Source organism: Sesamum indicum, linkage group LG6 (genome assembly GCF_000512975.1).
Source record: "Sesamum indicum cultivar Zhongzhi No. 13 linkage group LG6, S_indicum_v1.0, whole genome shotgun sequence".
NCBI lineage: Eukaryota > Viridiplantae > Streptophyta > Magnoliopsida > Lamiales > Pedaliaceae > Sesamum > Sesamum indicum.
In genome coordinates, this window is record NC_026150.1 from 11247267 (window position 1) to 11272931 (window position 25665).

Genomic DNA, 25665 nt, shown 5'->3' on the forward strand with positions numbered 1-25665 from the left:
TGTCTCCATTTTCAGTTTTCAACGGAAAATATGTATTTGTAATTTTGTATAGATTTTCGTTTGAAATGAAAATAAATTTAGATTAATTAATGAGATTATGTTTTTATATTAAACGGTAGTGTTACCAACGCTTTAGAAGACTTGTGTTTGTGGTGTTTGGTCCCATTGCCCACTTATTCCTTACTCCTACGTCATTGACTGAGGTTTACTTGCTTGATAAGATTAAGAAGTCGCAGATAGGGACAGAAACTAAACCATATGCACAGGCATACATACCTAACTCAGACTGCGACGTTTCATATTTTTATTGCATCTCTTTACCCTCTCCAGTCTTTAATAATACCTTTAACCACTAACTTTTTATATTTAGTCATCAGTTTGTACGTAGAGGGTGTTTAGATGAGCTTCTGGGACTTTAATAATATCCTAATAAGATACTTCTGAGAGTGCCACAAATATAAGGGAGATACCTTCAATATCAGGTGACATATTTGCAAATATCGGATGCAATAGATGCGTGTTGTACAACGCACAATGTCAGACATTGCACAGGGTGATTTTTTGAAGTGTCTCAAAAACCATAATTACAAGTATGAGCGTAGACGATTTTATTTTAAAGACAACTAAATGAATTCTTGGTTTGATCGCTATTTATCTACACAAGTTTCTGTATAAACAATTACAAGATAGGTTGGAGTTTTGTCCTTGGAAAATCTCCTCATAGTCAAAAGGCCAAAAGTTTGCCCCAATTCTCAAAACTATCCAATATCAAAATCATGCAGCAAACTTGACACGACCAAAACCAGAACAGAGTAAGCATACAGTTAAATGAATGATACATATGTACTCGACTACCATTCCAAGAACAAAGGTACTCACACAACTTGATGATGCTTACATTCTTAACAAACAGGTTGGTGATATACATATTACAGTACAAACGCCACAACAGATACCGAAAATGATGACTTAAAAATGAATGGAAAAGTCAAAGAACATCCTTTGCCAGTCTCACTGGTTTGTCTTTCAAAAATGCCACATCACTGTTTGGCACGAGAAGCAGATGATGATCATCCTCCACCTCACTCTCTCCCGCTGCAGATGAAGCACCAGAATCACTTCCATCTGCTTCCGCAACAATTTAACAGTCAGTACAAGTTACACGGGCAAGATGAACACCAAGTGAGATTAGTTATTGCAAAATACAGAAACAAGATTGCGATCAAGTAATATTTTGATTTGACCACATTTGTAATTCATTTCTTGGAAAGAGCATTACCAATAAAAAGTCTCTATATACATATAAGCATAGGAAACTTAAGTAAACCAAAGCAGACACCTTTTAGTTCTATTCTTAGAAGCTATGCAAAACATTTAAAAGTAAAAAAAGATATATGTTAAAACTATTAGTAATATAACACTTTTTGCAGATTCATTCTTGGCTGGCACTTATCCTTTTGAAGAATGTCATAGCAAATTCCAATGTTATTAGGCAACATTGACACTCATTATAGGCAGCAGATCTTACAGAACTTAATATATGGCAGGTTTCTGAACTTTTTAATCTCATATTAATAGCATGTGACAAATGGACAAATATAATACCAAAATAGAAAAAAGAAAACTACTTGCCTGAATACATTTGATTTTCAGGAAGATGCCTGACTGATGTTGCCTGGATACTTTCTGGCAGCAGACAATTACAGAAAGAACCTGAATTTATAAATCACTAATGTAAGACAGAAAGGAGTATCAGTGATAATGATAATGCAGACTATTAGATGTCCCACTTAAATTGAATAAAGAACTACTTTTTTCTTCTCTTACCTGCATTCTGCATGCACACAGGTGGTGAGGGTAGAATTCATGCACAGATTAACTATTTGAGCCATATATGGCTCTGAAGTACCAAAAATTGTTTTTAATCAAGATAAGCCTAAAAATAATGTAAGTCACATCTGAATAAAGTTCGTTTATCAGTCTGCCCTAAGTATGCCTTGTACCATACAAATTTTCATCCCAAATGCTTATGCAAGAAAAAGTACCTACTCACCTACTCGGGCCAATCGATTCACCCATCCAGGTATAGGTTTTCCAGTTAGACGCTGACAAACTTCATCGGTAAAATGATTGCAATTCTTAGAAATCAAGTGATACGTGTCCCCATGATATTTGTTGGAGAGATGCTCCATGAATGACCGAAATTCTGAACGAGACATGTCAGTGCTGCCCAAAAGTATAGAGCGTCTAAATATAAAACCGGGGCAGCTTCTAGGTTCAACCTCAAATACTCCACTGGTTGGGTAATCATGAGCTCCAAAGCCATACTCCAACCCATGTACTACATCACGAAAGATACAAATTATAACTACTGGAATATAAGTATCAGAGGATGATAAAACATCTAAATCAAGGCTACATGACATAAAAATGAGAAAAGAACAAATTCAAAAAAGATGCAGAAAGGCTTCCAATGAAAATGCTTTGTAATGGATTATATCCCCAGGAAAAAATTGGTAACCTAGTATATCTACTCAGACTTTACCCTTTCTGGAACCTAATTCTAAATTTTGCTCTCGTCTCAGAGACACCAACAACATTCTTAGTATAGTATGATTAAGGTTTATTATATTTAACCATTAACTCCATGCATGACTTTGACAATGCGGAGATACAATTGCCAGTATGTGTTGTAAATACAGCCAATAAGCAACAACAAGGTCTGGCTGATTCAAAGTTAAATCAAGGGAAGGTAGATGAACGCATTGACTCGCTGGGTTCACCTAGTCTCAATTAAGAAGACAAGACAGATAGGGGCACTAAACTGAAAGATGCAAAATTTCAACAAAACAACATTTCAACAAAAAGAAATTTCTTCAGAATCCTACCAGAACATAAGATTAAAATAAGATGTTTGTTATATAATATGATCAGCATATCTAACAAAAGGTGCAGACATCATCTCAAACGTCCAAGCTTCAATAATCAATTCTACATATAAGACCTCCTAGACTTTGCAGTAAAAAGTTACGACACAAAATATTTAGCTGTCAGTAATTTGCATATCAAGCAGGATAGAGTGATAACTGATGCATAATAAGGATTTTCGCTGAATGTGCAATAAGTGCCGGTTACAGCCCCAAAAATTTTAAAGCTTTACAAATGTAAAAATAAATTTTTACATAAATCTAGTGGACTCGAACAACTTTCATGTCAGCTGGCTTAGCACTCAACTGTGTCGCAGTTAAATGAATGAATCTAGAGTTCTTGGACTCAATACATGCCTTATGTAATGTACTTATTATATCAAAATTGAAACAAATAAGCATATGAATGGAGCCTCAAACAAGCTCTCTCTCTAATGTGGAAATTAAACTTTCAGATCCATAACAAGCTGCAGAGAATAATACACAAGCATTGGCCCACACAGCCATAATTTCTATATGCAGTCATGCATGGAAAGTAGAGTAGAAATACTATTTCTTGAAGTTGACCAGACTTCAGATCAAATGTTCACATGACATTAAAATTCTTTTTTCTTTAACTGTTTCCCTTCGTAAAATTATACTTGTTTCCACAGATAACATCCATAATCATGGAAACAGAATAAGAGAGGGAATCTCAAACAATTGAAGGAAGAAATGCATTTAGAACAAAAGGAAGGTTCTTGGGAAAGGTAAAGAAAATCCACACAGAATATTTTTGCATTACCTAAAAACATACACAAAGATTGGTCTTTGCCAAAATAGGAAAGTTTTAAAGAAAACAGTCTGGTGTTATCTTCTGTAAAAAAATAAAGATAAAAAGTTGAGGGGGACAGATGGCTGAAGAACAAAATCTCATGTTAACCTCCCCCTAGACCTGGAATCTTACCCTCCACCATTCTTTCTTGTCGAAAGAATTATTCTTTAATTTCTACTCATCTTTTCTTACACGTTAAATTTTACATTGGCTGTAAGCCTTAGTTAACAGACTGGAAATTGGCAGCCAAGCAAAAACAAACAGGGAAATGAAATTGTAGGATTTAGGAAAAATCATCTTAAAAAGTTGACGGCCAGTCAAAGCTTGACTTCAGCAAGTCCACAATAAGAATTGGTATATCTATCTTCTGCTCTATTAACAAATGCGGTGAAGTCTCATTGTTGAAGAGAGGAAATGTACAAAGAAAGAGGACATAAAGACAGAGATGAAGGTTTCACCGAATTTGAGGTGGATATATTAGATCAGAGTCTGTGGCAGAAGAGAACATGACAGATATGCAGCAAGAGGGATAAGGTCAATGAGAGGGAACCCGTCCAAGGGTTTCTTTGAAGATTTGCAATTATCATTTAAATCAGTTGCAGATCTTTCAAGGATCCTGACAGGCAGATAATGATCAACTTTATCATATGCATACAATTTACAAACTAAGTTCCAAGTGACAAGCTTAAAATACTAGATGCCTCTGATGCAGATGTGCCAACCTCCATATAGATTTACTATCCAAGATCCTCTATGCGATGACTCACCATCATCATCAGCAGTACCCATAATTCCCCTTCCTAAATTGCAAGATCAGATCCCTTTCCCTTCAAGCATCTATTAGAGACGTGGAAAAAAAAATGATTTAAATAGTATAGTTATTTTTTTCTTTTCAACTGCTGATATGGAAAAACGAACTCCTTTACACCCTTGCTTGGTAGGTCTTGCTTACGAATCGCTATTCTAGCTCAAACCAGACTATCCACGAGAAAATAGAGCTCACGAATAAGGCAGGTTTTCGTTCGACTAGTTTGTAGTTTGAATGTGAGCTATTTACTATCTGTTACTATTTGTGATGAAAGGAAAAAATCAATGCTTTCTCATAGGTCAGCCGAGAACTTCCCCTTTTTATTATATACGAAATTGTTGAGGGGCGCTTTTTCTTAAACTTAATAAATGGATCTAATAGAATTGTCTTTAGCCAACCTGGCTATAGAATCGTGATTTAAAATGGAGCTTCCATGAGTAAAATATTTGTCCATCAGTAATGGAAATTACATTAGTAGGAATCTAAGCCGAAACATCTCTTGATTGAGTTTCAACTATTGGTAAGGCGGTCATACTTCCTTCACCTAAACTAGAACTTTATTTAGCTGCTCTTTTCAAAAGGCGTGAATGCAAATAAAAAACATCCCCTGGATTCGCGGTGTCTTTCGAGATTCTACTGACTACCCTTTCAACCCATGGAATATTTTCATATCTTCCTAAAGACCAACTTCTTCATCGTCGCAGACCTGTGTTAGACTTCTTATGACTTAAATCCAAAACGGAGGTCCCACTATTTATAAAAAACCAACATCATCAAGTCTTAAGGAGGAAAACAAAATGCTTAAGGGCTTGTCAATCCCTGTAACATAAGCGTTGATCCATCCCATGGAACTAGGTAGAAGAAATGATCAGTGAAATTTTAACATGAAAAGTAAATCGACCTCATATAGCAGTCTTACTGAAACCTTGAAATAGCTGAAGATAAGTGCTACGACTTTGCAGGTAGGGCAGGTTTTGCAGGAACACATCGTGTTCTAGCTGATGCAAACAATTAGAAAGTATATTATGGGATCAAAAAGTGTTTAATGTACTTTGAGATTGTTTGAGGGGAATAATTCCTTATTTAGTTATGGGAGATCTCAACGAAATTGCCAATACTTCAGAAAGATGGCGAATGTACCAGTTACTGAAACAAAAGTTTAATACTCAACAAGCTTATGAAGCATTGCCATTTCCATCATCTTGGTTTTCAAGGAACATCCTATGCATACACGGCCAAATGGAGCAGACAGACTTACTCAGACCATTATCCCCTTCTTTCATATTGTGTGGAGTTATTACTCCACAACTTAAATAAGCTTTAGAAGTGAACTAGCTTGGTCCACTCACAAATACTTTAGCATAGTTTCTTAAACATAATTGAACTACAATAATAATATGAGTCACTAAAAACAACTGGCTAATATTTACGAGTGGAACAAGGATTTATTGTGGTATAGTTTAGAAGAAAACAAAAATAGTTTGCTTGGATCAATGGGATTCAGAATTGGTTTCTCATAACCTCCGGAAACTAGAACATAAACTCATACAGAATGTAATAATATCCAGTTGAAGAGCATATTTGCATTTCTGAAAAATTAAAGGTAGAGGAAATCATGCAGTTTTGAAAATCGAAGATAGATAAATCACCTTTGGTCAAGGGAAAATAAAATTGTTGTGGTCAAAGTAGAAACAAATAAACTCTGTTCATACCCTGGAATCCTAAATAATAAAGCACAATTTATGTGCACACTTGTTCCAACATGGGAATTGGCACTACTATGGTGAGACTGACTTTAGCACAATAGCTTATAGTCATTAATTAGAAAAACAAATGGAAAATCAACATTAGTGTCACAAAGAAAAGGTTAGATTTTGAAATCAGTATGAACTAGGGAATGTTAATAGAAGAAGGAAGAAAACAACAATTACTGAGATTAACCTCATTCACGACCAAGCAGGCATCTCTGAATGCAACTTTTTCATTATATATTAATAATAGGTTCAGAGGGCTCTTTTTCAAGCTAGCAATTTATTCTTACGTGGTTATGTTATGATCAATCTTGGCTTCCGTGCTAAACTTGCAAGTTGAAAAATCAAGATAGCAATTAGCAAGGCATTGTAGTGGTACACCAGGAGAAAGAAAATCTATGTGGTTGATGGGATAGTTCACAAGGAGTTCAAATGAAAAAGTCTTGGCTGGAGAAGCAGTAGACTGATCAGATATCAATATTGCTAAGCTGGGGATAGAGTGGTGAAAAAGAACAGGAACTCTGTCCAATATGGGTCGATCTCCTAGCCTTGTAGGGTCAGTAGGCACTAAACAACTGGCAGACATGCTTAAACCCGAACCTAAAATTAAGAACGACCCTAAGCCTATCAACAAGTAAAATTATTCTGGCAAAAACAATGTGGCAGGAGATTGCTAACTCTGGAGGTAAAAATTATATCTCCTCATTTTGTATACATTTCACAGCATAAATGTAGAAACCCACTCCCGACGTCAAGTTCTCATTCTCATCCAAGAGGATAGAACCGCGACGATTGCCCGGGTACAGTGGTGGAAAACTGTGTTGCAAAACCTGGCACGTCCAACATTACTCGGAAATGGCTAACTTCCTCAAAGTGCTTAAACCCATATCAACATGTACAAGCTACTCAACAGTATACAAACAATCAGACAAATGCACCAACTGATGTCGGGTAGGGAGGTATAAACTTTGGGTAATATATCTTTTTCAAAAACTTAAATAGTACTACAAAAATAGGGACTTCAATACAGTTTTTCAGAAACTTCATGTGCCCTATCCAAGCATGATTCTGAATAGTTTTTCTAGAAGTCAAATCTAGATTAGCTAAGCAAGGGGAATGGTATAGATCTTCTTTATTTTCAATGTGGCCATTACCTGAAGTTATTTTGTCATCTAATCGACACCAACCATGGTTGAGAAATTGATCGTGATGTATGTCAGTCATAAAAATAAAATATAGCAGTGGAAATTTTGCACATGATCAAGAACTAAGCTCAACAAAGATTTGATTGTGTTCCTGTTGCAAATGTTTCAACTGTGGAGGAGGTGACGCACTATTAACCACCAGTAATGACAAAATTGACATCAGCTTTGGTTATCCTTGCCATAGTTGTTAAAAGCGCACGGCGCACCATGGCACATGGCGCAGCGAACGCCATTTTAAAGCACGGTGTACATGTACAGAAATAAATTATATATCTCATACATCAATATATATTCACATTAATAGTGCACGAATAATTAAATATAAACACTAGAAATTATTTTAATCGTCGTAACATAAAAGAAATTTGTAAAATAACAAGTCTAAACGAAAAAAAAAAAGAGTTCGATGATTTAATATATCCTACATAATCATTATAAAACAAAAACAAATATAAAAAAAACTTCTCCCCATTACGTTTTTCCTCTACTTTAGTTTACGTTTAGAAAATGTGCAAAAGCCCTAATTTTTCAGCCCCTATTTTGTTTAAATTTTTATTTATTTTCTTTTTTTTTTAATAACTGAATCAAAGGCTGGGCTAAAAGGTCCAGCCTTTCGCCCAGTATTTGAGAAAAACTGGGAGTTTTTCAAGCCCTAACCCAAAAGGGCTGGGGCTTAAGAGAGGCACACCATAGCCGCCTCTCCACCAGGACAAATGGTTCAGAATGGCACCCCATGGCGGTGCCATTTTGTAAGCTCAGCACCATTTTCTGGCGCTGAGGCTGCACAATGGCACGCCATTAATAACTATGATCCTTGCATTCAAACCATTTTTACAATAGGGGCTAGTATATATACTAGAGAATGGAGTGAGAGATTGAAGAACATCAGGACCTAACTGCCATTTTTTCCTGTGACTAGTCGAACAAAAATCACCAGAGAAAGTTGTGGTCTCTGTGATAGTCCTAGGGAGGACATTCACCATTAGCAAAGATATCAATCCCTCAGTAACAGAGAACCACATAAATATGTTAAAAGAAGAAGCGTCAAGCACAAAAGGAGGCATACCAAAGTAAAAACGGAGAATAGAAAGTAAGCATTCACACGTACAAGTGTGCAAACAAGAATGTTTCTAATGCATGTAACAGTAAGAATGAGAATGATTATCACATATTTATTGATGGAAGCAGATTCATCCCTGATTTAAAACCCCGAAAGATCTATGGATTCCACTAAAGATTAATATCAGTAGCTCTACAGTGCTTCTCGTTTCCTTATTTGTCAGATTATAACCTTCATTAACGCCAACTGTACAACGAAGATTTAAGAAACCTAGCAAGATGCATCAAATTCTAAATCTCTAACCACAATATTTAGATCTGATTATAAGCTTAACTTTTCCTGTAAGAACATAACTCTGAAATCATAGACTAATGAATATCAGCATCGAATGTCGATGAAACAATCATGCAATTGTTGCCCATAGCATTAACAGCCAATCAATGGGAGGAAGAAAGCAATGTCAATGGCTAATTTCAAGTTGCCTATGGCATTAACAGCTACTCAATGGGAGGAAAAAAGATGCTATCAAGATCATGTTAAGACAGATTTCAAATGTAAGTAGCATTACACAAGCATAATAAAATATTAGGAAATCTTAACCAATCACAGGCAAAGGGTTCATATTGAGGACTGGATTAGCAAAGAAACAGTTGATTATACCTTCAATACCGGAATGAAAGATTCCGAGGCCAAACCAATAAAGATAGTTGTTTATAGGAGTGAGATCATATACATTTAGGTACAGCATTGCACGACTTTTCTCTGTGTTGCCCTGCTCCATAGGTGAACTATCTGAGCTGGATGAAATTGGAAACAACCGCATCCTATCTAGCACCCCTCGCACACCACCAACCAGTACTCCAAACTATTTGTATATTTGTATGTACTTGCTATATCTCCAGGTCACCATCCAGCACAGAATAACCTGAAAACCCCTAATTAAAAGAAAAAAGGTATTCCATTATTTTTTTGTGCGATGGCAAATCACTTCAAATTTTAGGGCTTTAATGGGTAGGGTGTTTCCCTAACAAAGCAGATGCCAGAGCACACCGCCCAGCTTCACCCATTCGAGTGCGAGGCCAATGGGTTGGGTACACTTGACCAATCTTATATTTTGGAACCAGGTGCTCTAGAAGTTGGTACCCGAAACTTGTTCAGCCAAATTATTATAACTAGCAATTAATACATAGAAGTTGCAAAAATTAATGCAAAAATATAATGTGACCATCCACATCACAAACTTAAAAAATTTGTATGTTAAATAAGATTAGAACAATTTCAAAAATAACATGAAACCATGCAAGAATTTGAGCAAAGTCATTTTCATGATTCTGGATTACAGGAGGAACCAGAAAGGAAGAAAAATTAAGCCAAAATCTAAAAAAGGATGGGAAAAGGAAAAGAATACAATACCATTCCCATATTTCTCCTACATATAACATTACTGATGTCCAAACTTAGAACAATTACTTATTACTCTGCAGACATAGAAACCAGACAAAATGGAAGCTTACATGCACTCCTCTATTTGGAAGAAATAAAAGGAGAAAAGACACGAACTTTGAGTTCGTTATCGTGCAACAAGAACTGTTGAGCCAAGAAACCTTCTTCCTTGGGATTCACAATAGCCCAAACCTTCGATTATGAGAAAATGCATATTAAAAGTTCACGAAAAAAAAGAAAATAATAATAACAAACAAACAAGGACATCACTGAAGAATCTACCTGCTAAATAGAAAGCAAATCCTAAAACCAGTATACTACGGAGATTTCAATTTGGCCAGAAAAAAGAATCTTCCAAATTAATAAGAATGCCTTCAATTTGGCCCGACAAAAATCCCTATATTAACAAGAAATCACTACCAAAACACTAAAAATTGAATTTAATCAAATGATAGAACAAAAAATTAAACAAACAAATCACCGCATATTTAGCGAAACGGTCCGACGGAATAACATGATTTCAAAGCAGTACCATCGTAACCACCAGACCATAGCGAAAATGTATCTTACCGTCGATATCACCGCCTCCTGAAACTGGAGGTGGACGATGGATGGTGGCGGAGGCTACAATGAACTCCGGGAAGAGAAAACCGGCAGTCCGCCTATGGTCCCGTGTGTAATGTGCACGAGGGAAGAGGTATAAAGGGTTGGTTCCCGGTCGCGGCAGCCTTCAGATGCTCCGGAGGTCACACGGTGGGCGGCGATGGAGCCTGGATCGGCGCGCAGGGTGAGGGGACAAGGAAAGAGGGAAATTATACAGATGAGAGGGGGACACGGGAGCGGTGGGTCTTGTTTGGAGCTAAACTAAAACCGTTGTGTCTTATCAGATCCAATAGTCTTTCAGCCTTATTATAAAGTCAACAACGGGTATATAGATTTTAAGCTAATGTTTTAATTCTTTTTCATTATTAATTTTAAATTTTAATTAAATATAAAAAAATATTTTTTAAAAATATAATAATACCATAATTTTTTAAATATAAGATAATCGGGTATATAGATTTTAAGCTAATGTTTTAATTCTTTTTCATTATTAATTTTAAATTTTAATTAAATATAAAAAAATATTTTTTAAAAATATAATACTACCATAATTATTTAAATATAAGATAATAGTACTAGTGAAAATTTATATGTCTATATTTTAGATTTTAGGAAAAATTGCATATTATCCCGGTGAAATGGAAAAATTGTTAAATACTTATATAATTTAATAGTTTAAAAAGATTTTGTGTAATTATGGACCATGCAAGAAGATCTTCTTCATTAAAACATTTCGGAGGATTTATTTTATATTTTATTATTAAAAAAATTATATTATTATAATTTTATTTAATATTATAATAAAAACATGACGAGTCGTTATTTAACGTCAATAAATTAAGTTGGAAAAACTAAAAAGTGGCCAAGTCGTGATTCTGAATCGCGACTTGGCTTTTTTCTCTTTTTTTTAGTTTAAATAAATTTGTATAATTTAATTATATATAATTAATTTTTAACAACATATTAAAATTCAAAAAATTATAAAATTAACATTGCATTAATTTTAAACATTACAATTAAGGGTACAAATGCAATAGTGTATTTATTTTGTACAATTATAAAAAATTTTAATTTTGCATTCGCTCACATTTTGCGCTTCATTTTCATCACCACCGAACCGACAGTTCGCTTACCAGGATACACAAAACCATCAACTACAACAGGAGTAACGGAAAACAAATCGGTCGAGCACTATAAGTTTTTTTCTTCAGGATGGTCTTATCCATCGATCACTCGAGGCCCTAAAACCGTATTCATGGATAGGGCTTGGAGCATGTGGCCATCATACTTGGACGAGTTTCCGCACCGTTGAAGTTGTACTCCTGATATTCAAGAGTACAAGATATTCAAATAATATGAACACTCTCAAAATACACAAAAACTTCAATGCGATAAGAGACCATCCATCGCTGCATAATTCACCACCAAAATGCAAAAAAATTTGAATTCGAGAAAACGAAGTAGACATAGTTAGCAAGAAACTGAGAAATAATGCATGACTGAGTTTGGCGAAGAGTGAATGGGTTGATGCTTGCTATTTATACACGAAGGGATCAACTTTTTTATTTAAAAAAAAAATTAAAGAAGGCTAGCAACAACCTTTAATCAAAGGCTGTTGCACCAGCCTTGTCATCACTAAAAAGGCTGACCGTGTGGTCAGCCTTTTTAGTATACATATATATATATGCATATATATTTGTATAATTTAATTATATATAATTAATTTTTAACAACATATTAAAATTCAAAAAATTATAAAATTAACATTGTATTAATTTAAAAAATTATAATTAAATGTATAAATGTAAAAGTGTATATTTTTGTACAATTGTAAAAAATACAAAAAGTATACAATTAGTCCTGGCAACCCGGTACTGGCACATCTGATTGTGTTGAAGAATTTCTTTGTTGGGCTTGTTGTCGTGCACGCGTTTGCGCCTAATCCATCTCGTTGTGAATACGTGTTGTTTGATTTCGATCAGGGTGCTAAGAGATGCAAATAGTAGGATCGTGGACCAACTCAAATTCCGGTACATCCCAATAATCTTCAGAATGCACATATTCAAATGACTTAGAATATGTATTCTTATAAGCCATTATATTATAATAATTCTTCACCATTGATGCAGCATTAATCATGTATGCAGCGCATACCTTTTGAGCGTGACTGCAAGGAATACCAAATTAAGTCCATTTGCCGCAAGAACATTCTCGGTTTGTAATTTTGACAACATGGGTGTTGACTCCATGTCCACTGTGACGTCTTGTAACAACCGAGGCGGACTGTTGGAACTGATGGTATTTGGTGACGGTATGTTCAACAGAATTTTGATGCCAACGTGTGAACATCTTATGTGCAAAATCCGTCCACAGTTGGTTGTTGGCCAACATTACAGAACTTCTCGCTAACCTCTCACGGAAATAATGGACACTTCGCTGAAACATCAGCAATTGCTGTCAACGGTAGGCGGCGAGCGCCTTTCAATACTCCATTTATGCATTCCGATATATTTGTCGTCAGAATTCCGCATCGCCATCCACCATCATGAGATGCTGTCCATTTTTCCTTGTCGATCCTATAGAACCACTGAAACGCCTCAAGTTTCTGGCTCTTTATCTTCTCCATAATGCGATTGAATTTTCTGATCTGATATTCAGAGCCAGCTTTCCAACAAAGATCCTTCAACACAACATTTTTGTGTTTACTGTTGAAATTAGAACACACATGCCGCAAGCAATACCGGTGCACGCCGTTTGGTCGCATGAAATCCGGACATTCACGTACAGCTCTGGTGATACCAGCATGGCGGTCAGAAATAAGGCAGATACCCCGTCGCCCCCGTATAATGTGTCTGCTCAGTTGTCTAAGAAACCACTTCTAAGATAAATATGATTTTTCATCGATAATTGCAAAAGCAAGAGGGAGTACCTGTTGATTTCCATCCATGGCAGTAGCAATCAACATCTTGTTCTTGTATTTGTGTATAGATGGGTCCTATCTACACTGATAGGTTTGCGATAGTGTTGGAACCCTTCAATACACGGCTTGAACGCCCAGAATACGTATCCTATCACATATGCACCGGTTGATGTGTCGCGGCTTTGTGTTGCCATTCAATAATCGTTCCTGGATTATATTTTTGGAGAGCTCCCAAGTATTTGGATAGCTTTTAAACGGAGCTCTCCCATGTGCCATAAACCATCTCATGTGCTATAGACGTTCAGTTTACGGGCCTCGTGATGGGACTTATTATCTCAACAAGCCGAACATAGGTCCGACGATATTCCTGAATGTGATCTAGATGCCGTACTATAGGCACGACGTGCGGATGGTAGCTTTTGGACTCATTTTTACCAAAATAATATGTTCGAACATGTACAAGAAATCCTACATCAAATAGGATTTTCTGGAGTTTACAGGTGCGGACGCCTTCAATTAAATCAACACCTCATCACTACATTAGTGTAGAGGTGGCGATCGGAGATGCACACTTTTTATTTTCATGTAGGGGAAGCCACAATTACCCTACAAGATATTCAAATAATATGGGCACTCCCCATAGACAGCGAGTCGGTGACTGGAATTGATTTCGACGCATAACACAACAATGGCAGGAATATTGCCTTACTTACTTAGGCTTTAGCCCGGATGCAAATGCGTTGGCGGCGGTCGAGATCACTTATAACACTCCTCACAACCTCGTCATCCAGTACACCCATGCTGTTGATGTGCCCAAATTCCTCAGGTAACTATGTATCATTACTATATCTCTCAAAATTAGAAGATAAAGAAACAACGAGGAACTATAGTTGGGGAGTGTTGTGCTGGCATTTTTATATCGTGAATTATGCAATGCCAGCACAAAAGGCAAAGCGACAATTGGTGGCGCGCTGCAATTGCTACAAGTAAAATTTACTTAATAACTCTTGCACAATTTTTTTGCTATAAATATTCATTAATAACACATATTTGTATTGTTCGTGCAGATTTGGGCATGGTCACGGATTACACCACTTTGTCCTGGACTTGGTGCCCAACGACTATTTATGGACCAAGTCCAAATGGACAACAATCGCTGGCTCCCAGCAGCGCCATATGGTGCTACTTGGAATTGTCAGCACACTTTCACCAGCACAGTACGGGGAACTGTCCGAGTCATACGAGAAATATTGGATGAGATGCAGGCGGATCAGGTAATTTATTTTTAATATTATACGTGTATTTATACAGTGAATTAAATGCGTATTAATTTACATCTTTGTATTTATTACAGTTCATATGGCAACCATATGACATGGACTCGAATGTCATTATGGCTTACGCCGATGGATTGAACCCCCAGTTGTGGAGATCATCATGTCTATTGATATTCTACGCGATAGTTGAAATGCATCGTCCCTAATGGGTTGTTCGCCAATTCGGGATGAGGCAAAATGTACCAGAATCGACGGATACCGGGATATGAGCCCCCATCAGATTTTTCGTAAAAATCATATGGGCGCAGATTGGTACCTGCAACACATACAATATATCACTAGATGGCAAAGACGATATGACACGATTATACAGAGGCCACCCATTTCGAATAGAAGGGAAACAGAACAAGGTTATTGGGAATGGTACTACAACATAACAAAAAATTTCGTGTCGTCATCTACTGATACACGTGTGGAAAGCAGGTACCAACCTGGAGAAGCACCTATGTTGCAAGTTGTGCTACGTTGTTATATAATATTGCATATTTTATGGTAGATTTTTTTTTTAACAACACAAGGCTCATTATTTTTCTACAATTTTCAGGCAAATGAGGTGAATGCCCTTGAAACTTTATGTCGATCTAGACCACCAAATATTGAAGGATATAGTCAATTGATGGATAGATTTGAACATGGATTACATATTATCAAGGAAGCTATAACCCAACAGTCACAACAAATTGCTTCTCCATCCGATAATGCTCCCACAACATCCCACAGGCAAAGAAGAAGTTCTAGCCGAATGTCTATTGGTTCAGTTGAACGTTATGATATTGGGGTGGATATAGCTGGTCCTTCTACAGTATATCCACCTCAACCGCCTCAAGATTATTACATGCCTCAACCGTCTTAAGACGAATGGTTTCAATCGACTCAATATATACCAAACCAAACACAAGATTATTCTCTTGACCTTGGTCTTGGTATTAATCAACCATATACACAAGGATTTAATATTTCACCAATTCCATTTCCATCATTTGGTGCATATCGTGACAATGTGGAGTCAAGTTCCGCAACAACATCAAGTCGGTTCGGTGGTGATGAAAATGAGGCACAAAATGAGCCAGTTCAAAATGTGGGCGAGGAAATAAGAAGACCTCGGCGCCAACACCACAGACGGAATTGTGGAATGGGTGGACATTTTTTACATTTATAATTGTATAGTTCATTGTAATTTTTTACAATTGTACAAAATAAATATAATATTACATTTGTACCCTTAATTGTAATATTTTAAATTAATGCAATGTTAATTTTATAATTTTTTTTTGATTTTAATATGTTGTTAAAAATTAATTATATATAATTAAATTATACAAATTTATTTAAACAAAGAAAAAAAAGAGGAAAAAGCCAAGATCGCGACTTGGCCACTTTTTAGTTTTTCAGGTTAATTTATTGACGAAAATACGACTCATCATGTTTTTATTATAATATTAAATAAAATTATAATAATATAATTTTTTTTAATAATAAAATATTAAATAACTCCATTTCTCAGAGTTGTCTGTACGTGATAGGTATGTGAATGAGATTTTTTTTTTTTTTTTTTGTTTTTTTTTTTTTTTTTTTATGTATTTTAAGTCTTTATTCTCTACGAATAGACAAAATTATCCCTGTCTTTATTGTTTTTGGTTAGTTCGTTTTATTTTTTATATTTTGTTGAAAAAAAAGTATGATAAATAACTACAAAAATAATATTTATAGGTAAAAAAATATTATTGCGTCGAATTAAATTATTATACATATCAAATTTTTAAGATTATTCAATATTATTTATAAGTTTTTAAAATCAAAATACATGATTTAATTTCTGAATATTATAGTTAATTTAAATTTGTGTTGGATATGGTTTGAAATTATATTATTTATATAAATCATAGTAAATAAATTTTAATTTTTAGTATAATATATTCGCCTCGCTTGAGGTGGGTTTGGTATTGGTTATGGCGGGTTCGGGGTAGGTTCGAGTCCATTGGGTTGGGACCCAGCCGAATTCAGTGCGGGATACGAGTTTTTCGAACCTGACCCGATTTATATTTTATATAATTTTTGTTATTCATTATTCATATGTATATGATGAATAAAAAGTTATTGTACTATATCTAAATCCTTAAACAATTTTGCATATATCCAACTTTATATAATAAATACAAAAAATAAAAAATTAGTTGATTGAATTATTTGTAGATCGTAAAATAATATTACTTAATGAGAAAATTAATAATTTAGGTGAACATATATTTTGTCTTTTACAATTCATTTTAACTACTATTATGTACCATGTGCAATGAACATTTTTTTTTGGGGGGAGGGGGGAATTGCATTTTACTCTCCTATATTTTAAAAATAAGCAAAAAACTCTATGTGATTTCTAAAACCCTACGTGAAACCCACCCCTTCCTTTATAAACTAACGAAAGGTAGAGTGCACTTGCGGGTGGTGGGGGTTGGCTTGTTTTTTTTACAGGTTTGGGCCATTTTTTGCTGTTAATTTATAAAAATGCCCCTTGTTATGTTTAAAATTACAATAACCAAATGTACTTGCTTTAACCTTGTTTTTAATGTTCTTCTTTTGCATTTTCGTCCTATCTAAAATATAAATAAATTTATTCTTAAATATATTTATTTAAATTACAAAAAATGTAGGTATTTTTTTATAAAATTATAATTTAAAATAAAAAATTCAATTAAAATCATAATACAAAAAAAATACTAAGTTCATTTTTTAAAATTTAAATATTTATATCAATGTAAATACTAATGAACAATAATAATAATACTTTTTTAATTTATTTAAATTAATACTTAATTTAAATATACTTTAATAAATTATTTACTATAAATAATATTTACATTTAAATTACTATCATATGTATTTACAATGAAAATTTTAGTACTTTCTTTTATTATTTTTAAATTTCAAAAAATCAATTTTTTTGTTTTATCTAAATAATAATTTTAATTTATATTAAAAATAAAAAATAAAAAAAGTAAAAGAGGCAACAACGACGATCACATGGGCGACCACCGCATCACTGTCGCCCTCAGGGATTGGGGTAGGCGGCAGTTGGAGGGGGTGAGGAGGGGGAGGGGAATAGGGTTAATTTATTATTCTTATTTTTTGTAAATAATAATTTAGATTTTATATTTTATAATTATAAATATAATATACATCAAAATTAATTAATCTTGACCTTTAGTAATTTGACATCTAAAGGTTGAGATGGATCCTACGGCTATTATATGATAAATAAGGATCCAATGGCCATGAAAATAAAAAATAATATATAATAGATTAAGGCATAACGGTCTTTTGACAAAAAAATTAACACTGTCAGTTTCAATAAGGGTGAATAGTAAGTGTGCTATATTTAAAAAAATGGATGGATTTTTTTGCCTATTTTCAAAATACAAGAGGATTTTTAACTTAATTTTGAAAACACAGAGAGATAATATGCAATTTGGCTCTTTTTTTTGGGGGGGGGGGAGGGGGAGGGATTGTATTATATTTAATTAGTCACATTGTAATGAGTATCATTCAATTAGGCAATATAATGTATTTGTTTTATTCATGAAAAATAATAAAATTAATAAAATTACGTAGTCCAAACATTAATAATTTATAAAAAAATTACTGTATAAATGAGTGCATTTTAAACAATTCATATTTTGCGAACCATTATAATTTATGATTATCCTAAGGATCCCACCTTAATAACCACATTCTGTTGTTCCTGCTCGTTTGTTGAACTGTACTTGCTTAGAATACAACAGAGAGGATCAAGTCTATCCGAACCCCAGCTGGCTTTCAGGTTGGAGATAGTACTACACAAGTATATATTCATTTACCCGGAAGGGATCAAACATATCTCAATAAGTTGAGATGCATAGGATTATTTTGAATATCTACAACGCAGAACCTGTTTTGATAGTCTTACAAGACATTTACTATACATTGAACGTCGTAATTAGATGGAAAATGGTGAAAAAAAAATGGAAGAAAGGTAGAGTGGTGTTAAAGTTATGGTGAGTTCTCACGCCAGGCCATAAATCAACAGACAGAGAGAAGCAAGGAATGTGCTCCCAAAGAAGTGTTATTTACATTATATATATATGCATCACAATTACATTGTTTTAGCAATTAGAGTCGTCCTTCAGTTGGCTTGACAATCAGAATCCTTATCTTCAACTATGTTGAAGTACAATGAGGATGTTTTGCCGTCAAATTTGGACACCAGCTGGTGCACAGATAATCCGCAGTAACGCTTTCCAAGCCTTGCAATGCAGATTTCAATTATTTTCTTGAACATGCTGTCCCCTTGTATTAACGGTTGGTTCACAAACTCGTCCAAAGGCATCCACTGTGTGCGCATAAAGAGATACCGTAAAAAAGTTAGACAAATTCATCCAAACTGGTAAGTGTCCCTTGAATCTTTAGTCATACTTAAATGCAATTCAAATGTGATCACATAATCCTTTACTGGCGGTTTGTTAGTATCTTTCATATTTTTTGCTTGTGCTTAGTTTATTTTCAATCATAATCCACCTAAATACTCAAACGGGATTCACAAAATGTGTGGATATTTAGGTATAAAAGGGATTTCAGGCAATAGAAACTGGCTAACAGACCATTTTGTAGTTTGAGTATTTGATAATTGTTCATGAAGAAATTCTAAATTGAAAGTAAAATAAGTAAAAGAGAACTCTCATAAAGTCGTTATAAGCCTAAAACTGAAGATAGGGGCTTGATCTAATAAAAGGGCGATAACTACTCCCTCGTTACTCTTGATCCCACATGTGATCAACTATAATTGATTTCTCAATAAGTAGGCAAAAATGACTATGCACCTTTGCTGATGTCGTTTTGTCAGCACCTTTTCAGTAAACAATACAAATGACCTAACCCTCATGATCTGCTCCCTAAACAAGCAACTCCTAGTTTGTGAGATAAGTCTTAGAATCTTGAAAGCATTAAACTGTTATAAGCCCTGTTGACACACTCAGTTTTTGAGCAATTCAAGAACGCTTTTGATAATGTGAGGATAGAATTTCCATGGATTACTAGACCTCTATCAGCATTCCTCTAGTTTCAGTGGCATAGAACCCATTTCCATTTCACAAGCCAAATTGCAAAGTGACCCAGAAAATTTCATGTTGACAGTATTTGTCTTCTCCGTGTAAATGTTCATTCTTTTCAAGTTGCCACTCCAAGAAATTGGTAAGCAAGAAGGATTATCATCAACATTATCACCAAACGGCAATAATGGTAGACATGGATATATATTGTATATTTATAACAAATCATGTTACCTTGGCCGCTTGAATTTCTAGATCATCAACCATGATTTCTGTCGACAAGGGCCTTAAGATGCAGACGAAAAACAGATCTGACTTCTCAAAAGAGACATTCTGGGCGTGCCTGTAGTATATGTTAATTATAAAAACCAGGTTGAATATGCACAAACATTCAACACAAAAATCAGTTTGATCAATGAGTTGTAACCTTAAAAGCAAAACAAATTAATTTTCCATGAATTATATTCCAAACTAGCATGTTCAGAGATTGCATGTTCAAAGGCCATGAAATCACTGTAAGAATTGGAGATTGTAGTGTAATCCAATTTGTCATACTAGATGATCCAAAATTGAGGGTTCTGAAGAACTTTGTTTTTCCTAATTCTTCATGCTAATTTGATATGAAGCTAAATTTTCTTACACAAGTTTTTTCTGTTTCAACCAAGGAAACCCTTAAAGATATGTTTCTCTACAACCAATAGTTGTGGTGTAAGTAGTTTGCAACCATTTCTTTGTCAGAGATGAGAAGATTACAGGCTTATATTTATGGCAGTTAAAAGATGGAACTCTCTAAATACAAATATCGAATTCAAAAGTAAAGGGAAGATTTTCTTGTACCTGAAAGCTACTACTTCCACAAATTCAGTATCAACCTGGAAAAGAAAAGAAATGTTATCCTAAAAGATCTGCAAGTGCGATGTAACAACACCAAGAGAAATTTGAAACTAGAATGCTCAAGCAGAAATTTCACTAAGCAAGTATCATACCCCTGTTTCCTCTTTTACTTCTCTTACAGCTCCTGTGTAGATTTCTTCTGACTGATCAGTAGAATAACATTGTATAAGGTATGGACATTAACAGACATCAGCAAACATATATATTCAGAGGTGTTAAAACATACCTCATGAATGAAACCAGTTGGAATTTTCCAAAGACCAAATAGGCTGGGAGTACTATGTTTTTCTTGCACTACTAGGACCTGTATGGAGTAAATACATCAGAACTACAGAAAAGGTTTTTCTGGATTTTCAAAGCTGAATACTCATGGATATAGATTGGGTGGAGCCAAACAGCATGAAAGGAACACTCGGCAAACGGAAACTACAAAGCCCTAAAAGCAGGAATAAGATTCTGAAACGGATTTCATTGAGGCCTATGACAAACTTGTTTGATATACATAGGGCTATTAGCTACACAAGTCAGTAACCGTAACGAAGCAGAACTAGTATAAGGAAATAGCTTCACGATCTCCATTTAGTAAAGAGATCTGTGAAACTTCTTCAAATGCAAGTATTTCTCTTTCTCATTGATTCATGAGAAAGTAACTAAAAAAACAAGTAAAATGAGATACATGACCCAGCTGGTAAAAGTACCAAAATAACACAAGAACATGCAAATACATTGTCAAAATAGAACCTTCGCCAAAAGGCCAAAAACTAAAAAAATGTACACCAAACAATTTTCACTGAACCATGCTCACAGAATTGATGCTTAACTCTCCCAGAACCAGTAGACCTTAGTTCTGGGTAGAGAAACTTAGGAAGACAAGGGACGCAGGATGTATGTAAAAATATTTCTGGAATTCGAGGATGAAGTTTTCCAAGAACAGAGGATGCATTTGTTTTAGCAGTGGAAAACATACCTCATCTTTATCATTGATTACAAACGAACCAACTCCAACATGATGAGAAGCATTTGATGGAAGCAGGCAAGGTCCGTCAGCAATCCAGTATGTCATCATGACATAAGATCTCTCAGCATGATGATACTGAAATCCTTCCTACATAAAGCCAAACCTTAAGGCACTGCTCACTTACAATGAAAAACTAAGGGGCAGGATACTTGTCATTTATTGTTTGCTATTTTGAAAATAGAATAAGTAGGATATGTATGTCACCTGTACAGCTACAGGAACAAGGTCAGATCTTTCCAGGGGTAGCTTGAGCCAAACACCCTTCTTTCCCTGAAGTCGAGTGGCTTTAGATTATTAATTCCCTGACTTTGAATTTTAGAAACAAGAAAAGAGCTCACCTCTGGTTCATCAATTATAAAGTAATGAAAAATAAGCTAACATAGTATTGTATAATTTATAAACACGTAAAACAGAAACCTACATGGTAAAGTCATATTTTTCTGATAGAATGATATAATGGCGTTGATGATGTGAAAGCTAAGACATAAATAACAACTAAATATTGAAGAAGAACTTATAAGGACGACAATTAAAGAAAAATATCTTGTTGACAGCTGCAAATTACGATAACTCAATTATTTGAACTCTTCAGAAGATTAGCTACAGAGGACCTGCTGCAGCGGTGCCAATAGAGGTAAAGCAAACACATAACAGCAGATACCTTTATTCTCCAATGGCACATAGATGAACGAAGTGCAGCTGCAAATACAGTAGGATTAGAAGGTAGTGTCGTCGGATTTACAACAACTCCATCATACTCATCATCAAATGCATCAAGGACTCTGACACTTTTCAGGAATGGACTTGAACCTGAACCTTTTGTTCCATTGATTCCATATGAATTAGAGTCTAGACGATCCTGTTGGCTAACTGCACTAGTGCCAGTTGGTGAAGTACTTGGGTATGAAGCCCTCGGGACAATGCCTGAAAAAATCCAGCTAAAACATAACTAGGAAAGAAAGGGTACGATGAGATGAAAGCTAGATTCAAAAAGTAGGTTTTGATAATACACAAAAAGAAATTTTCTGGCTTTATGTATATTAACACATTTACATTCAAATCTACTTGTATATACACATACTGACATGCAAGAACGTATAATAATGTATACCTATGTACACATGTAGATATATATATAATAAGGTTTATCTTTGTGATACAGATCATGCCATTGAAAACATTAAACATACTTTATCTGAGCATGTGAGCAAAAGAAGGAATTGATAATACACGGAAGGACCAAAATGTGTGGATCTCACCGATCAAAAAATGGTTCAATTGAAGCTCGTCAGTGCACTCATCTTTAACATTTCTTTCAAGTTCATAACGAATGCATATTGCTCATTAATCAATGACAAAAGAAACTTCACTAACAGGGCGCAGAGCCTCAAACAACAGAACTGTTAGTAAATCATAACACAAGACTTCGCAGTTCGCACTAACCAATAAGCAAGCTTAAAATCAAAGAGACTGAAAACGGACTAATCATCAACGCACATTTTTCTCAAAACCATTCCCTTTCCCAATCAAATAAGGAATCTTAAAGTTACCTCTGCAGGAACAAGAGTGCGGAATCACTTTCATAATCTGTCTCGAGTTCAGGAAAGGGCTTGAAAGCATCATCTCTGAACCGGAAGATAGCGACTTCGAGCCAAACAGTTTCAGCTCCATTAATAAGTAGTAAATTCCTCCCAAATCTAGATTACCCAATAACAAACTTAGTCCGGAACTCCAACTAAGTAATAGACATATATATATGACAACAGATCACAGAATAAAAATATTATCTCATGGTACTCTGAAAATATTCGGAGAATCCCTCGAAATTGCTCCAAAACAAGAAATATTCTTGGGATTCTACACCTTCGGGATAAACTAAGCAAACCAGATAAATGCTCTCAACAAACCACGAAAAGGGTGAGTGGGAGAGACAAAGAATCAGAGAATGCGGTTGGTTTCTCCCTCAGGCGCCAAACCAGGAAGAAGACAAGGAATGTAATCCTAATACCGGATGATTAAAATCATAAACTACCCCAAAACAGGTTATTTGTATTATGAAATGGGTCACCCCATTGCGAATTTGTGGTGAGAAATTGGCTTCGCTGTGAGAACGACAAACAAATCATAAAATCCACTTTAAAATATCTCAAGTGAAAAACAAAAAAAAAAAAGAGAAGAATCCGACATAAGGAGAGAAAGAGAGAGAGAGAGAGAGTTAAAGTGACAGTGAGTGAAAAAGGAGGAACATGTGTTTGAATGCGTGGATAGAGCAACGTCATCAAGGCGCGTGGGCCACAGATGATACTGCCCATGACGCCTCGGTGCTTCAATTATTTTATTTTAAGAAATAATTAATAATTATAGTTTATTTAATACAGACATGTAATGTATATAATCTTTTTTAATAATATAATTTTTATTTTTGGCAATCATATCTTTTTTTCTTATGGTAAAATAATCATAAATTTGGAAAAGGAAAACACATATTTCTAAAATTTTGATGTTACTTTTATTCCTTTCTCGTGGGAATATGCTTATGCAGTGTGTATATATATATATATATGAAAAACAACAAACAACTCTCTCGTCATATTTCAAATAAGCAAATTACTCTCTTATGAAAAAAAATAGTAATTTACATCTCTATATTTTTAAAATACAACAATTTACTCCCCTTATTTATCAAAATGAAGCAATTTATCTCACTGTCTAAAGAGATAAATTGTTTTATATTAAAACATAAAGAGGGTTAAAATCACTATTATTTTTCATAAAGGGATACTTTTGCTCATTTGCAATTTACAAGAATGTAAATTACATTTTGATCAGTTTATCACAAAAATTGAACGGAAAACGAACGGAATGAGCCCGTTGCTAGATGGACGTTAAAATCAGGGGGGTAACTGTGATTTTCAAACAACGAGAAGGTATTTGTAATTATACCAAATCTCAAGAAAAGTGATTGTAATTTATCATTTATATTAAGAAGTTTGTTATCAGTCACAAAACACTGGCTTCCAAACTATAAAAGAGTCAAAAGTCGAGGAAGTTCTGGAAGTACTTCAATGAACTCATCAAAAAACATTACAATCACTATTATGATCAAATTCTATCGAATGGAAACAACAAATTAAAAAATAAATTCAAATATTCAAAAATTAATACAACAATAAAATTTTCTTTCATAATAATAGTATAAATGTGATACATAATTTCAAGTGCTAACTTACACAACATGCACAAATGCACTTGATAATATAATATGGCCAGCAAGTTTGTCAGCACTATTAAGTGCAGTGTGTGTCCCACTAACAAGGCAAGGAGTTTGATTTTGAAGATGAGGACCTCCTAAGATAGGGATAATTTCAAGTTTCGTCCTCCGAGAGCTCGTCAAACTGATGGGATTAAATTGAGATAGATTAATGACGAATAAAATGTAGGATGAGATTAAATTATTACATTATATATTTTATTTTGAAAAAATGTAAGTAATGTCTCTGTGGTATTATATATGAGCAAATTATCCCTTTATGAAATAAAAAATAAATAATAATTTATTTCTCTATATTTTTTTTAAAAAAATAATTTAACTCTTTAGACAGGGAGATAAGTTGTATCATTTTAAGAAACACATGAGAATAAATTGCTATTTTTTTTCATAGGAGGTTTGATCCTTTGCAACGTCATGGGAGGGGGGGGGTGCTAAATTTCATGAAAACCCTATTATCGTATTTATTTGTTTTGACAAAATTTCAGATAAAACAAAATTTGGGAAATAGGTTAAAAAAAGAAATTGGATAATTT

General features: G+C 34.5%; 2 protein-coding genes across 5 annotated transcripts; both read right to left on the reverse strand.

The window, feature by feature from the left end:
• Nucleotides 698-10892, reverse strand: LOC105164360 (deSI-like protein At4g17486). Of its 2 annotated transcripts, XM_020694762.1 has the most exons (6): nt 10579-10892; nt 10080-10200; nt 9226-9500; nt 2054-2341; nt 1633-1713; nt 698-1125 (listed from the first exon to the last, which is right to left on the reverse strand). In XM_020694762.1, exons 3-6 carry the CDS (start codon nt 9386-9388, stop codon nt 989-991), a joined length of 669 nt encoding a protein of 222 aa, XP_020550421.1. In that variant the 5' UTR covers nt 9389-9500; nt 10080-10200; nt 10579-10892; the 3' UTR covers nt 698-988. The 2 variants fall into 2 exon arrangements, with proteins under 2 accessions (XP_020550421.1, XP_011081298.1); XM_011082996.2 differs by lacking the exon at nt 10080-10200.
• Nucleotides 18934-24014, reverse strand: LOC105164361 (nudix hydrolase 8-like). Of its 3 annotated transcripts, none has more exons than XM_011083000.2 (10): nt 23659-24014; nt 23412-23558; nt 22523-22785; nt 22066-22131; nt 21811-21948; nt 21070-21147; nt 20936-20986; nt 20787-20821; nt 20184-20292; nt 18934-19234 (listed from the first exon to the last, which is right to left on the reverse strand). In XM_011083000.2, the coding sequence occupies exons 2-10, from the start codon at nt 23530-23532 to the stop codon at nt 19028-19030; spliced, it is 1068 nt and encodes a 355-aa protein (XP_011081302.1). In that variant the 5' UTR covers nt 23533-23558; nt 23659-24014; the 3' UTR covers nt 18934-19027. The 3 variants fall into 3 exon arrangements, with proteins under 3 accessions (XP_011081302.1, XP_020550797.1, XP_011081301.1); XM_020695138.1 differs by having other exon boundaries at nt 22523-22560; nt 22678-22785; nt 23412-24010; XM_011082999.2 differs by having other exon boundaries at nt 23412-24013.